Genomic DNA, 14,948 nt, shown 5'->3' with positions numbered 1-14,948 from the left:
TTTTCAATTGCTTTGTAAACTATAAAATTTTAGGTAAACATGTAGTCTTAATTTCATGAAAATGGTTGACTTATCTAATACTTGTTTAACTGGACATTGTAAAATTCCAAATGTTCATAGAACTGGGGAACAGGAAATTAAATTTAGTTTTGACAAGGTGATCTAAAGCTCCCTACCTCAACCCTCAAAAAATAAGACATTTGCAGCATGCAGTATATATGAAAAGGAAAAATATAATGATTAACCCAAGATAAAGGGACACCTGACACTTAGTAAAGTTTACCAGGAGCTGAAAGGGTTAATTTTATTGAGGATAATAGCTCAAATTCTTACTGCTAGTTATAATTTTATTTAACCTAACTGTTGAATATAGCCAGTTATGAGACTGCTAGAATGTCAGAAGGGTTATTCACACTTTAATAGCCCCTAGAATCCCTCTGATATACACTTGGAGAAATAAGGAAAGAAGGAGGAAGGTAAAAGGAATGATATCCTTGCAGAGTACAGGAGCCAGAAGACTTGCTGGTGTGGCAGATTCTTATCCAGTCTCTTTTCTAACTTACTACATTTAGAGCAATGCCAAGACCAGGTTCAGCATATTCATTTGCTATGCCACTGAGGGAGATGTCTGTGCCAATAGATCTTTACCAACCAAGTCAGAAGCCCACTGACATTGGAAATAATAGCATTCAGCAGGTTCTTATTTGTTAAGGCCAGAGAGAGTAAAAGGTCTAGAGTCAATTCCACTACAGAATCTTGGGCAGGTGTTTCTGGTTCATTATAAATGTAAATAGCTTAGCACAGCGGTGGTTCACCACACTCCCCCCCCCCTTTTTTTTTTGTCATGATCCTTTGTGGCAAAGCCTGTGGACCCCTTCTAAAAATAATGTTTTTAAATCCATAAAATAAAATATACATAATATTACAAAGAAAAACAATTGTATCTAAATATAACTTTAAAAATACTTTTAAAAACAAGTTCACACTCCCCAGGTTAAGAACCCCTGGCTTACCCTGTGTACACACATACTTTTTTTTTTGCGTTGGCCTGGGCAAAGGAACAGTCAGTTGTATTATTTTGAAAGATATTCTACTTAAATTTCAAAGTAGTGTTATATGTGAATTCAGTAACTACTCACTTTTAAAAACAAGAAAAATAAGCTTTGGGGAAATGAGGTGAAATGGTAGAACAGAATATTTATATTGATCTGTTAATTTCTTTCAGTCTGTCTGATAGGTCAAGATTATTTCAAAAGATAACTTTAGGGAAAAAAAAAGAAAGTAGCAACTAAAGATTTATGAGATGTTTTTGGAATTCAAAGATTACTTGACCTATTATGAAATAATCTAAATGTTATTTTTTAAAAGAGATAAAAGTCCCAAACTCAGAATTTTCATATATATTGGTTAATATGTATTATTTAAATTGACCTTAATAATTTTTGCTTTACTGTTTTCTTTTCATTTTAGGCAAATCTTGAGAGAAAACAGTTGCTTACAAACCTTGTTACAGCACTTAAAGTCTCATAGTTTGACAATAGTTAGCAATGCATGTGGAACTTTGTGGAATCTTTCAGCAAGAAACACTAAAGACCAAGAAGCATTATGGGACATGGGAGCAGTTAGTATGCTTAAGAACCTAATTCACTCAAAGCACAAAATGATTGCTATGGGCAGTGCTGCAGCATTGAGAAACCTTATGGCAAACAGACCTGCAAAGTATAAGGATGCCAATATTATGTCTCCTGGTTCAAGCTTGCCATCCCTTCATGTCAGAAAGCAAAAAGCACTAGAAGCAGAATTAGATGCTCAACATTTATCTGAGACTTTCGACAATATTGACAATTTAAGTCCCAAGACATCTCATCGTAATAAACAGAGACATAAACAAAATTTATATAGTGAATATGCTTTTGATATTAATCGTCATGAGGACAGCAGGTCAGACAATTTTAATACTGGGAATATGACTGTACTTTCACCATATTTGAATACTACAGTGTTGCCAGGATCTTCTTCATCAAGGACAAGTTTGGAAAGCTCTCGATCTGAAAAAGACCGGAGCTTGGACAGAGAACGAGGAATTGGACTAAGCACCTTTCATCCAGCAACAGAAAATTCTGGAAATTCTTCAAAGCGAATAGGATTGCAGCTTTCTACTGCTACAGCCCAGATTGCTAAAGTCATGGAAGAAGTATCCGGAATTCATGCGCAAGAAGACCAAGGTTCAGGATCTACCACAGAATTACATTGCATAGCAGAAGAGAGGAACACATTAAGAAGAGCATCTGCTGCTCACACACATTCAAACACATACAACTTTCCCAAATCAGATAATTCCAACAGAACGTGTCCTTTGCCTTACGCCAAAATGGAATATAAGATATCTTCGAATGATAGTTTAAATAGTGTTAGTAGCAGTGATGGCTATGGTAAAAGAGGGCAAATGAAACCCTCTATTGAATCGTATTCTGGGGATGATGAAAGTAAATTTTGTAGTTATGGGCAGTATCCAGCTGATTTAGCTCATAAAATTCATAGTGCAAATCATATGGATGATAATGATGAAGAATTAGATACCCCAATAAATTATAGCCTTAAATATTCAGATGAACAGTTAAACTCTGGAAGACAAAGTCCTTCACAGAATGAAAGATGGGCAAGGCCAAAACACATAATAGAAGATGAAATCAAACAGAATGAGCAGAGACAGTCACGGGGTCAAAACACACCCTTTTCTGCGTATAGTGAAAGCACTGATGATAAGCATATCAAGTTTCAGTCACGTTTTGGACAACAAGAATGTGTTTCTCCATATAGATCAAGGGGAGCCAGTGGATCAGAACAAAATCGTGTTAGTTCAAATCATGGACTTAATCAGAAAGTTAACCAGTCTTTGTGCCATGAAGATGATTATGATGAAGATAAACCAACCAACTACAGTGAACGTTATTCTGAAGAGGAACAGCATGAAGAAGAAGACAGACCAACAAACTATAGCATAAAGTATAATGAAGAAGAACATCATGTGGATCAGCCTATTGATTATAGTCTAAAATATGCAGCAGATATCACTCCCTCCACACAGAAGCAGTCTTTCTCATTCTCAAAGAGTTCATCTGTACAAAGTAATAAAACAGATCACATCTCTTCAAGTGGTGGGAATACATCAACTACTTCAGCGAGTACCAAACGGCAGAATCAACTTCATCCAAATTCAGCACAGAACAGAAGTGGTCAGACTCAGAAGACTGCCTCTTGTAAAGCTTCTTCTATTAACCAGGAAACAATACAGACTTACTGCGTGGAAGATACACCAATATGTTTTTCAAGATGTAGTTCATTATCTTCTTTGTCATCTGCTGAAGATGAAATAGGACGGGATCAGACACCTCGTGGGACAGAGACTACTAATAATCTACAGACAGCAGAACTGAAAGAAAACAGTGGAAGTGTGTCAACTGATGATACTGTAAGTGAAGTTCCATCAACATCGCAACATATTCGAACCAAAGCCAACAGACTCCAAACTGCTAGTTTATCTCCTTCAGACTCAGCCAGACACAAAGCTGTTGAATTTTCTTCAGGTGCCAAATCTCCAGCAAAAAGTGGGGCTCAGACACCTAAAAGCCCACCAGAGCATTATGTTCAGGAGACTCCACTCATGTTTAGCAGATGTACTTCTGTCAGTTCACTAGATAGTTTTGAGAGTCGCTCAATTGCAAGTTCTGTTCAAAGTGAACCCTGCAGTGGAATGGTAAGTGGCATCATAAGCCCTAGTGACCTCCCAGATAGTCCTGGACAAACCATGCCACCAAGTAGAAGTAAAACCCCACCTCCTCCTCAAGCGGTACAAACTAAGAGAGAGGTGACAAAAAGTAAAATACCAAACACTGAAAAGAGAGAAAGTGGACCTAGGCAAGCTGCTGTGAATGCTGCCGTTCAAAGAGTCCAGGTGCTACCTGATGCTGACACCTTATTACATTTTGCTACAGAAAGTACTCCTGATGGATTTTCTTGTTCATCTAGTTTAAGTGCTCTGAGCCTTGATGAACCTTTTATACAGAAGGATGTGGAATTAAGAATAATGCCCCCTGTACAAGAAAATGACCATGGCAATGAAACGGAGCCTGAGCAAATAGAAGACGTAAATGAAAACAAGGAGAAAAAGGCAGAGAAACCTAATGAATCTGAGAAAGACATACTGGAAGACAGTGATGATGATGATATTGAAATATTAGAAGAATGTATTATTTCTGCTATGCCAACAAAATCTTCACATAAAGCCAAAAAGCCCTCACAAGCTGCTTCAAAAATAGCTCCTCCAGTGGCCAGGAAACCAAGTCAGCTGCCTGTATACAAACTTCTTCCTTCACAAAACAGGTTGCAAGCTCAAAAACATGTTAGTTTTACTCCTGGAGATGATATGCCACGGGTATATTGTGTAGAAGGCACACCTATCAACTTTTCCACAGCTACATCTCTAAGTGATCTCACAATAGAATCACCTCCAAATGAGTTGGCTGTTATTGAAAGTACTGGCACAGTAGCTCAGTTAGGAGAGTTTGAAAAAAGAGATACTATTCCTACAGAAGGCAGAAGTACAGATGACATTCAGACAGGAAAAATCCCAAATGTAACTACCTCTGCATTAGATGACAACAAAACAGAGGAAGGTGAAATCCTTGCTGAGTGTATTAATTCAGCTATGCCTAAAGGGAAGAGTCATAAGCCTCTCCGTGTGAAGAAGATAATGGATCAGATTCAACAAGCATCATCATCTTCATCTGGAAATAGTAAAAGCCCACTAGATAGTGAGAAAAAGAAACCCACTTCACCAGTAAAGCCAATGCCACAAAGTGCTGAATATAGAACTCGTATAAGAAAAAATGCAGAATCCAAAAATTTGAATGTTGAAAGATCTTACACGGATAACAAGGATTCAAAGAAACTGAACTTGAAAAACAATCCAAGAGACTTTATTGATAAGCTTCCAAATAATGAAGAACGTGTGAGAGGAAGTTTTACTTTTGATTCTCCACATCACTATACACCCATTGAGGGAACTCCTTACTGTTTCTCACGAAATGATTCTTTGAGTTCTCTTGACTTTGATGATGATGATGTTGACCTTTCCAGGGAAAAGGCAGAGTTGAAAGGAAAAGAAGCTAAGGAAACAGAAGCTAAAGTTAATAATCATATAGAACTAACATCAAACCAACAGTCAAGTAATAGAACACAGATTTGTACAAAACAACCAACAGATCGAAATCAGTCTAAATCCTTGCTGCAGAAGCAGTCCACTTTTCCTCAGTCATCCAAAGATATGCCAGACAGAGGAGCAGCTACAGATGAAAAGTTACAGAATTTTGCAATTGAAAATACCCCAGTTTGTTTTTCTCGAAATTCATCTCTGAGTTCTCTCAGTGACATTGACCAAGAAAATAACAATAACAAAGAAAGTGAACCTACTAAGCAGACTGAACCACCTGACTCACAGGTAGAACCAAATAGACCTCAGACATCAGGTTATGCTCCTAAGTCTTTCCATGTTGAAGATACCCCAGTGTGTTTTTCAAGAAATAGTTCACTTAGTTCTCTTAGCATAGATTCTGAAGATGACCTTTTGCAGGAATGTATCAGTTCTGCAATGCCAAAAAAGAAAAGGCCATCAAGGTTCAAAGGTGATGATGAAAAGCCTAGTCCTAGAAACATGGATGGTATATTAGCAGAAGATTTGACATTAGATTTGAGAGATATACAAAGACCAGATTCAGAACATGGTTTTTCTCCTGATTCAGAGAACTTTGACTGGAAAGCTATTCAAGAAGGTGCAAATTCTATAGTGAGTAGTTTACATCAAGCTGCTGCTGCTGCTTGTTTATCTAGACAAGCTTCATCTGATTCTGATTCCATTCTTTCACTAAAATCAGGTATTTCTCTAGGATCACCATTTCATCTTACACCTGATCAAGAAGAGAAACCCTTTACGAGTAATAAAGGCCCAAGAATTCTAAAACCTGGAGAGAAAAGTACATTAGAAACTAAAAAAATAGAGTCTGAAAATAAAGGAATCAAAGGAGGAAAGAAAGTTTATAAAAGTTTGATCACTGGAAAAGTTCGTTCTAATTCAGAAGTTTCAAGTCAGTTGAAACAACCCCTGCAAACAAATATGCCTTCGATGTCTCGAGGAAGGACAATGATTCACATTCCAGGAATCCGAAATAGCTCTTCAAGTACAAGTCCAGTTTCCAAAAAGGGCCCGTCCCTCAAAACCCCAGCTTCCAAAAGCCCCAATGAGTGTCCAGCATCTAGTACTTCTCCTAGGGGAGCTAAGCCATCAGTGAAGTCAGAATTAAGTCCTTTGACCAGACAGACATCCCAACCAGGTGGTTCAAGTAAAGGACCTTCTAGATCAGGATCTAGAGATTCAACTCCTTCAAGACCCTCTCAGCAACCATTGAGTAGACCTATGCAGTCCCCAGGACGAAACTCAATTTCTCCTGGTAGAAATGGAATAAGTCCTCCTAACAAATTATCTCAGTTGCCACGGACATCATCCCCCAGTACTGCTTCAACTAAGTCCTCAGGTTCAGGGAAAATGTCATATACATCTCCAGGAAGACAGATGAGCCAGCAAAACCTTAATAAGCAAACAGGTTTATCCAAAAATGCCAGTAATATACCCAGAAGTGAATCTGCCTCCAAAGGACTAAATCAGATAACTAACAGCAATGGAACTAATAAAAAAGTTGAACTTTCTAGAATGTCTTCAACTAAATCTAGTGGAAGTGAATCTGACAGATCAGAAAGACCTGCTTTAGTGCGTCAGTCAACTTTCATCAAAGAAACTCCAAGCCCGACACTGAGGAGAAAATTGGAAGAGTCTGCATCATTTGAATCTTTGTCTTCATCTTCTAGACCAGATTCTCCTACTAGATCCCAAGTACAGACTCCAGTTTTAAGTCCGTCCCTTCCTGATATGTCTTTATCCACACACTCATCTATTCAGACTGGTGGTTGGAGAAAACTCCCACCTAATCTTAATCCTTCTATAGAGTTTAATGATGGAAGATCAACAAAGCGCCATGATATAGCTCGATCCCACTCTGAAAGTCCTTCTAGGCTTCCAATTAATAGGTCGGGAACTTGGAAGCGTGAGCATAGTAAGCATTCATCGTCACTTCCTCGAGTAAGTACTTGGAGAAGAACTGGAAGTTCCTCTTCAATTCTCTCGGCTTCATCAGAATCCAGTGAAAAGGCAAAAAGTGAAGATGAAAAACATGTGAGCTCATTTCTGGGAACAAAACAGACTAAAGAAAACCAAGGGCCAGCAAAAGGAACTTGGAGAAAAATAAAAGAAAATGAAATGACTCCCATAACTAGTGTTTCCCAGGTTACTTCCTCAGGTGCTACAAATGGTGCCGATTCAAAGACTTTAATTTATCAAATGGCACCTGCTGTCTCCAAGACAGAAGATGTGTGGGTAAGAATTGAGGACTGTCCCATTAATAACCCTAGATCAGGAAGATCTCCTACTGGAAATACACCCCCAGTGATTGATACTGTTTCAGAGAAGATTAATCCTAGTAATAAAGATTCAAAAGATAATCAGGGAAAACCAAATGGAGGTAATGGCAGCAGCGCTCCTGCTCGCACTGTAGGCTTAGAAAATCGTCTGAATTCTTTCATTCAGATAGATAGCCCAGACAAAAAGGCTACTGAGACCAAATCAGGACAAGGCAATCTGGCCCCTACGCCTGAGACTAGTGAAAGTTCTATTGCTGAGCGTACGCCATTCAGTTCTACTAACTCAAGCAAGCACAGTTCACCTAGTGGAACTGTTGCTGCCAGGGTGACTCCTTTCAATTACAATCCAAGTCCTAGGAAAAGCAGTGCAGATAGCAGTTCAGCCCGCCCATCACAGATCCCTACACCAGTAAATAACAGCACAAAAAAACGAGATTCAAAAACTGAAAACACAGAATCTAGTGGAGCTCAAAGCCCTAAGCGCCATTCTGGATCTTACCTGGTAACTTCTGTCTAAAAGAACTAAAAAGTGAAATAAAAAAAATTATGTATTATTTACAACCGTTATGTAGAAATTTTGTTTCAAATGAAACTTTAAAAAATAAGATTTTTTTGTAAATAGATTGATTCTTGCTAGAGGGTCTTTGTTCTGGAAGCCATATTTAATAGTATACTTTGTCTTCACTGGTCATATTTTGGAGGGACACTTGATAGTTTAGAGGAAAATTGGTAAAGCAAGTATATTTGTACAGTATGTTTTACACGTATTTAAGTAGCATCCCATACCATGATCCTTTAATTATTGCTTGTCTTAAAAATAATGAACACTACAGATAGAGGGTACAATATATTGCTGTGTATCAATCAGTTCTAGATTATAAAATGACTAAACTTACATCAGGGAAAAATTGGTATTATTTATGCAAAAAAAAAACTCAGTTTAGTATACTCAAGAGTCCATCTAATCCAAAAATTAATCATGTGACTGTGAAATTCACAGTAATATGGTTCCAAATGAACAAATTTTCCCAGCTTGCTCTTCTGCATGAATGAAACTGATGGTTCAATTTCTGAAGTAATGATTAACAGTTCTGTGGTCACATAATGTGCATAGATAGCTATGGTGTAAAAATTTACACTAGTTTGTGCTCTTAAAAAAAAGAGGAAATCTGTGTAACAATAAAACCTTGAATGAAATTATTTTACCTGAATTAGATTTTATCTGAAAGTAGGTAGAATTAATTTTTGCTATGCTGTAACTTGTTGTATATTCTGGTATTTGAGGTGAGATGGCTGCTCTTTTATTAATGAGACATGGGTTATGTCTCAACAGAAACTAAATGAACAATTTAGAATAAATTATTGCTGTATGTAAACTGTGTGTTACTGAAATCTGTATTTGAAGGGTCTTATTTCACATTTACTTAGTCATTTTAAAAGCCTATATGCAGTTTCTTCAAACCCTATGCATCTAGAGTAAAAATTCTGCTGTAATAAAACAGCTTGTTGAAGAAAGCTGCATAGATTATGCAGTGGCACTTATTCCTCAGTTTTACTATGTTCCTTTGTATGATAAGATTTGAAAGTGTCTACCAATGTTTCTTGCTGTTTAATAGTTTTCCATTTTTACTGTTTTCTGAAAGGTAACCTTTCATTATAAAGAATCTCTCACTTAAAATAAATTCACTTAGTAGAATTCTGAATTTAAAGAATTCATTAATTTGGTCACACATTTTTACGCTTAAGAAACAATCCTTTCCAATCAGTAGTACTTGATTGAATGGGAAATGATCACTGGGAATCATTGCAGAATCATTTGTGTGTAGAGTCAGATCAGATCATTGGAAAGTTAAATCATTGATTACAAAGAGGAACAGTCAGAATCATCCCCATATTAGAAGAAAAAATAAAATGGAGATACCTTGTATACAGTTAGAATAATAGCTAATATTTGTATAGCACTTACTGTGCCGAGTGCTTTATAATCACTAACTCATTTGATCCTCACAGCCACCATAGGAGAGAGGTGTCATTATCATCCCTGTTTTACAGATGAGAAGACTGAGGCAGACAGGTGGAGTCACTGTATCCTGCACTGCCTAGCTACCCAGTTAGAAAAACCTCAACCTATTCAAACAGTCTGTAAACCCTGAAAAAAATAAGAAACAAATAAATCATCATTTTACTATTTTATGAGTATATTTTTACTCTGCAACTACTTCTAAGTAATCCTCTTAGAGTACCTTATGGAGGGGGGGAGGGGAGGAACTGACAGTGCTAACTCTAAAACTCTATACAGTGACTGTATATAACATTTTGCCTTTTTCTCTATTAAAAAAAAAAGGAACTCCATTGTCATAGTCTTAATGAAGTTTAGCCATTTGTAAAACAGTTCAAATGAGACTGAGACTCCCATAAGTCATTATAGCCAGCAAATACTTGGATTTGTTTTTTTAATTAAACAGAGGGATGGTAGCCAAGGGCAGTCTGGTGTAGAGCCAAAATGTTTGGATGAGGTTGATAAAATTACAATCAATATGCCCAAAAAGCCTTGAAAAGCAGAAGCTAAGCCTGCAGAAAGAATAGTGTGAGACCCAATTGCATACATAGTTGAAACTGGAAGGCTAACAAATAGACATGAAATGGGAAAAAATTGCCAGTATTTCTTAATGATGTAGTCTCATCATTGATGACAAAAGCACTGCATTTGGACCCCACTACCAGAATCAGACATGTTAATTTAAAAGTTGAATTTAGGAAGAATAACAAAGAAATCCATGCTGGCAATTGAAACAGTTTTAAAAGGTATGTAGGGATTAATTTTTAAAATCTCTTAAAGGAGGGAAAAGTCACAGAAGAATTAAAAAGGCATCACCAATTTTTTTAAGTGTCCAAGGAAACATAAGGAGCAACCATATACCTTTCTCACCTCTATAAAATCATTTAAAATGATATCCATACCTCTAGTGAATCCCTAATGACAGCATTAGGAGAGGGACACATATACTCTTGTGGCCAGTTTTTCTGTAGCAAATGCTATCTTCCCAGACATACTGCTGAATATAGAAAATGCAAGATCCTGCTGTGTGCAGATTACAAATGAGCATTCAGTTTGGTAGGGTAAAACACAGCTTTAAAGGTTTTTGATTATTTGGTCAAGCAAGCATTTATCCAAATGTGATATGCCGTGCACTGTGCTAAGTGCTGGAGATACAAAGAGGGACAAACACATGTTCCCTGCTCTCAAGAAGCTCACATTTTAATGGGTGAGACAACTAATTTTTTAAGCAATATAAGGTTTGCAGAATGCTTTATAAATATCTCATTCTGTCCTCACGACCATGGGAGATAGGAAACTGAAGCAGACAAAAAAGTTAAGGGACTTGACCACAGCTAATAAGTTTCTGAGGCCAGATTTGAGCTCAGATCTTTCCAAATCCAGACTCTGCCCTCTCCCCACTTTGACACCTAGCAGCAGTTATTTGTACATTATATACAGCGACTATTTACATACAAGATATATAGACTGTAAATGGGAGTTTAAAAGGGAAAAGTACTGCAGGAGACACAGAAACCAGCAAAGACTTCCTGAAAAGAATAGGATTTGAACTAAGTTTTCAAGGGAGCTAGGAGGCAAAGAGGGCAAGCCTTCCATCCATAGGGAACAGGCACAGAGATGGAGTAGCCTATATGAGGAATAGTAAGGAGGTCATTATTGTTGGGTGAAAGAGTCCATAGCAGAGGGTTAAAGTGTAAGAGAAAAAAGGTAGCAGTCAGATTTGGCTTTAAAAGCTAAACGAAATTTTATATTTGATCCTAGAAGTCATAAGGCCACTGGAGTTATTGAGGAGGGAATTGATGACCAGACCTATGATTTAAGATAATCACTTTGGCAGCTAAGTAGAGGATAAATTTGAGTGGGGATAAGGTTTTAAGTAGGCAGAAGGCTATTGTCATGTTCCAGGTGAGAAGCAGTGAGGGCCAGGACTAAAATACTGTCTATGTGAATGAAGAAAAGAAGAAATATATGAAAGCTGTTTTCAAGGTAGAACCAAAAAGATTGTAACAGAATAGAGGAAGTAAGAGTGCAGAGTTGTGGATGACATCAAGATTTTGATCCTGGGTAAGTGGGAGGGTGGTGGCATTCTTGACTGTAATAGGACAGTTTGGAAGAGGGGAGAATTTATAGAAAAAGATAGATTGTTTTGGGCATCTCTACAAGGCATTTGGAAATGTGAGGCTGGCCGTCAGGAACAAAGTTAGGGCTGGAGAGATCTGGGAATCATCTGCAGGGTAATGATCATTGAATCCATGGGAGCTGATGAGATCTAGCAAAATAGTACAGAGGCAGAAGGCCCAGGGCAGAGACTTGGGGGATACCCGTAGTTAGTAGGGGTGTATGATCTGGAAGAAGATCCACAAAGTATTAGAGCAATCACACAATTAGGAGCAAAAACCAGGAGGAAGCTGTGTCATGGAAATCTAAAGAGGAGAGAATGTCTTCAAGAGAGTGACTGTCAGTGTCAAGGACTATAGAAAGGTCAAAAAGGATGATAATTGTGAAAAAGCTATTAGAATTGGCAATTAAGAGATCAATGGTATAGACTAAAGTCAATTGGTGTTTATTAAGCACCTGCTGTGTTGCAAACACTGAGGATACAAAGGCAAAAGACAGTTCCTGTGCACTCTAGGTGGTTATAGTCTAATTAGGGAGACAGCATGCCCACTATGTACAAACAAGATGTACGAAGGATAGATTGGGAATAGCCAGTAGAGGGAAGACTAGCATTAAAGGGGGATCAGGAAAGACTTGGAAAAGACGGGATTTTAGCTGGGACTTGAAGGAAGCCAGGAAGTGGAAATGAGGAGGGCAAGTATCCCAGGCATAGGTAACAAATAGTCAATGAAAATGCTTGGAGTCTGGAGATAAAATGTTCTCATGAGGAGCCAACGGGAGGCCACTGTCACTAAATTGAAGGCTATGGTGGGAGAGGAGGAGGACATTAGGTGTAAGCCTGAAAAGGTAGGAATTGATCAGTTTGAGGGGCTTTGAATGCCAAGTATGATTTTATATCCTCTCCACACTCAGTTGAGAACCTTGGCTCATAGTTTACTGAAAAATTTTGGGGGCCATTCACTGAGAACTCCCTCTTCTCTCCACCTCATCTCACATCAAACAGGTACCTTCCACCACTATCACCTCCTTCACTCGTTTCACATGAAGAGGTCCTCTTTGCCAAGACAAACCCCTCAAGGTTATAGGGAACCATTGGAGTTTACTGAGTTGGGGGTCAAGGAAGATTAATTTGACAACAGTGGAGGATGGAAAGGGGGAGAGATTTGAGGCCGGGAGAGCACCCAGTAGGCTATTGCAACAGTTCAGGCATGAGGTAATGATAGCCCGAACCAGGGTGGTAGCAGTGTCAGAGGGGGAAGGGGGCATATGCAAGAGATATTATAAAAATAAAATCAACAGACCTTAGCAACAAATTGGATGTGGGAAGTGAAAGAAGAATTAAAGATGACATCTGTATTTTGAACCCAGATGATTGGAGTATAGTGGCACCCTTGACCGGAACAGGAAATTCAGAAGGGGTGGAGGGTTTGGGGAGGAAAATAATGAATTTAGTTTTGGCCCTGTTGAATTTAAGATGTCTACTGGACATTTAGTTCAAGGTGTCTAATAGACAGTTGAATTCTGGGGATCAGGAGAGATTAAGGCTGACTGAATAAGTAGATCTGAGAATTATCAACACAGTTGAAACAATGGGAGCTAGTGAGATCACCAACAGAAATAGTATAGAGCAGGGATGGGGGAGAAGGAAAGAGGAACACAGCTCTGGGGGACACTCACCTTTAGCAAACATGACCTGGAGAACAGTCCAGTGAAAGGAGACTGAGGAACAGACAGACTGGTAGAGAACTAGGTCAGAATGTCAAAGAAACCTAGAGAAAAGGTGTTGAGAAGAAAGGGATAAACAGCTTCAGAAAGGTCAAAAAGGCAGAGGAATTGGGGGAGGGGGGGAGGGTCATTAGATTTAGCAATTAAGAGATTATTGATAAATTTGGAAAGAGTAGTTTCACTTGAATGATGAGATGGGAACATAGAGTGAGAGGAAAGAAAACAAAGGAACCTATTGTACATGGCCTTCTAAAGGAGTTTAGCCACAAAAGGGAAAAGACATATGAAACAATAACTAGCACGATGAATGGGGTTTTTGAGGATGGGAGGGACAGGCATGTTTGTAGGCAGCAGGCAAGGAGCCACTAAAGATTAGTGAGAGGATGATGATGATGGAGACACCTATCTTCTGGAGAAGAATGGCTGGAATGAGATCCCTTGTCAATAGGAAGAGGTTTGTTTTGGCAAAGAGAAGGACCGCCATGAAACAAGTGAATGAGGTGATAGTGGCAGAAGGTACCTGTTGACGTGAGATGAGGTGGAGAGAAGAAGGAGCTCTCAGTGAATGGCCTCAATTTTTTTCAGTTCAGTAATGGGGCGAGGTTCTCAACTGAAGGAGTGGGGAGAGGAGGAGTCACAGAAAGTCAAGAAGAAAGGAAAAGGTTTTGAAGAGCCATGGTGGTGATAAGAAACATGCAGGTGGTTTAGAATTGAGTGAAAGGAGAGGAATTGGAGGGACAGAGGGATGGCTTTCTCAAAGAGTACCTGAGAAGGGAAGGAGAAATCGGGGATGATAGCTGACCTGAATGGTTGGGTCAAATGAATTTTGCCCCCTTAGGATGGGGGAGAGATGTGTGTTTGCAGGCATCAGGGATGCAGCCAATTGATAAGAAGAGATTGAAGCTTAGATGGAAAATGGGGATGATGGAGGGTCAGTTTATTAGAGAAGAAGGGAAGAGGTCAGGAGTGCATATAGAAGACCAGGTTTTAAAAAATGAGGCAGGTTCCTCACCCAAGATGGTAGAGAGAAAAGTGCTATGGGAGGCTTGAGGAAGGTTAAAAAGGTTTGAAATAGCCACTGTGGTGAATGGGATATCAACTTTATTGAGGAGATATAAAAAGATCACCTTAATAAAGTAAGAGTTCAGTTTAAATGATAGTGACATAAATTTGTAGTAGGTACAGCACAGTTTTGTGATTTTCTCTTCAGCAGCATTTTGAATAAAAGAGGTGGCAGATATTGGTAGTAATCTGAGACTGGGCATAATTAGAAATAAGAGAAGAGGGCAAAGGACTCTAATGTAGTGTATAGAATTGAACTGGTTCATCAAGGGTTCAAAATAGGGAAGGGATTACAATAGCCAGTTCAGAGATGATGTCTAGAAAAGAAAGATTGGAAGTTACAGTGAGGAGAGACAGGGCTAGGGGTCATAAGACAGAGTGAAAGATGGGATAAAAGATCATAAAGGAATTCAGAGTTCATGAACATAGAAGTGGAACAAATGAGTAATGGCAA

General features: G+C 38.5%; 1 protein-coding gene and 1 long non-coding RNA gene across 9 annotated transcripts in view; one reads left to right on the top strand and one right to left on the bottom strand.

The window, feature by feature from the left end:
- Positions 1-9,718, top strand: part of APC (APC regulator of WNT signaling pathway) — a 151,289-nt gene extending 141,571 nt beyond the window's left edge. For all 8 annotated transcript variants that reach the window (XM_069087769.1, XM_069087768.1, XM_069087767.1 and 5 more), the window contains one exon: positions 1,471-9,718. In XM_069087769.1, coding sequence (XP_068943870.1) covers positions 1,471-8,047 — 6,577 coding nt within the window. In that variant the 3' untranslated portion in view covers positions 8,048-9,718. The remainder of the gene's footprint in view (positions 1-1,470) is intronic.
- LOC138161027 (uncharacterized) overlaps positions 1-14,948 on the bottom strand; it is a 38,882-nt gene that overhangs the window by 16,204 nt on the left and 7,730 nt on the right. The window lies entirely within an intron of this gene.

Source organism: Petaurus breviceps, unplaced genomic scaffold (assembly GCF_028583685.1).
Source record: "Petaurus breviceps papuanus isolate PSGF00001 unplaced genomic scaffold, PetGlider_PUasm1.0 183, whole genome shotgun sequence".
Lineage (NCBI taxonomy): Eukaryota > Metazoa > Chordata > Mammalia > Diprotodontia > Petauridae > Petaurus > Petaurus breviceps.
The sequence above is the reverse complement of the archived record's forward strand: the minus strand, read 5'-3'. Positions and strand labels throughout refer to the sequence as shown.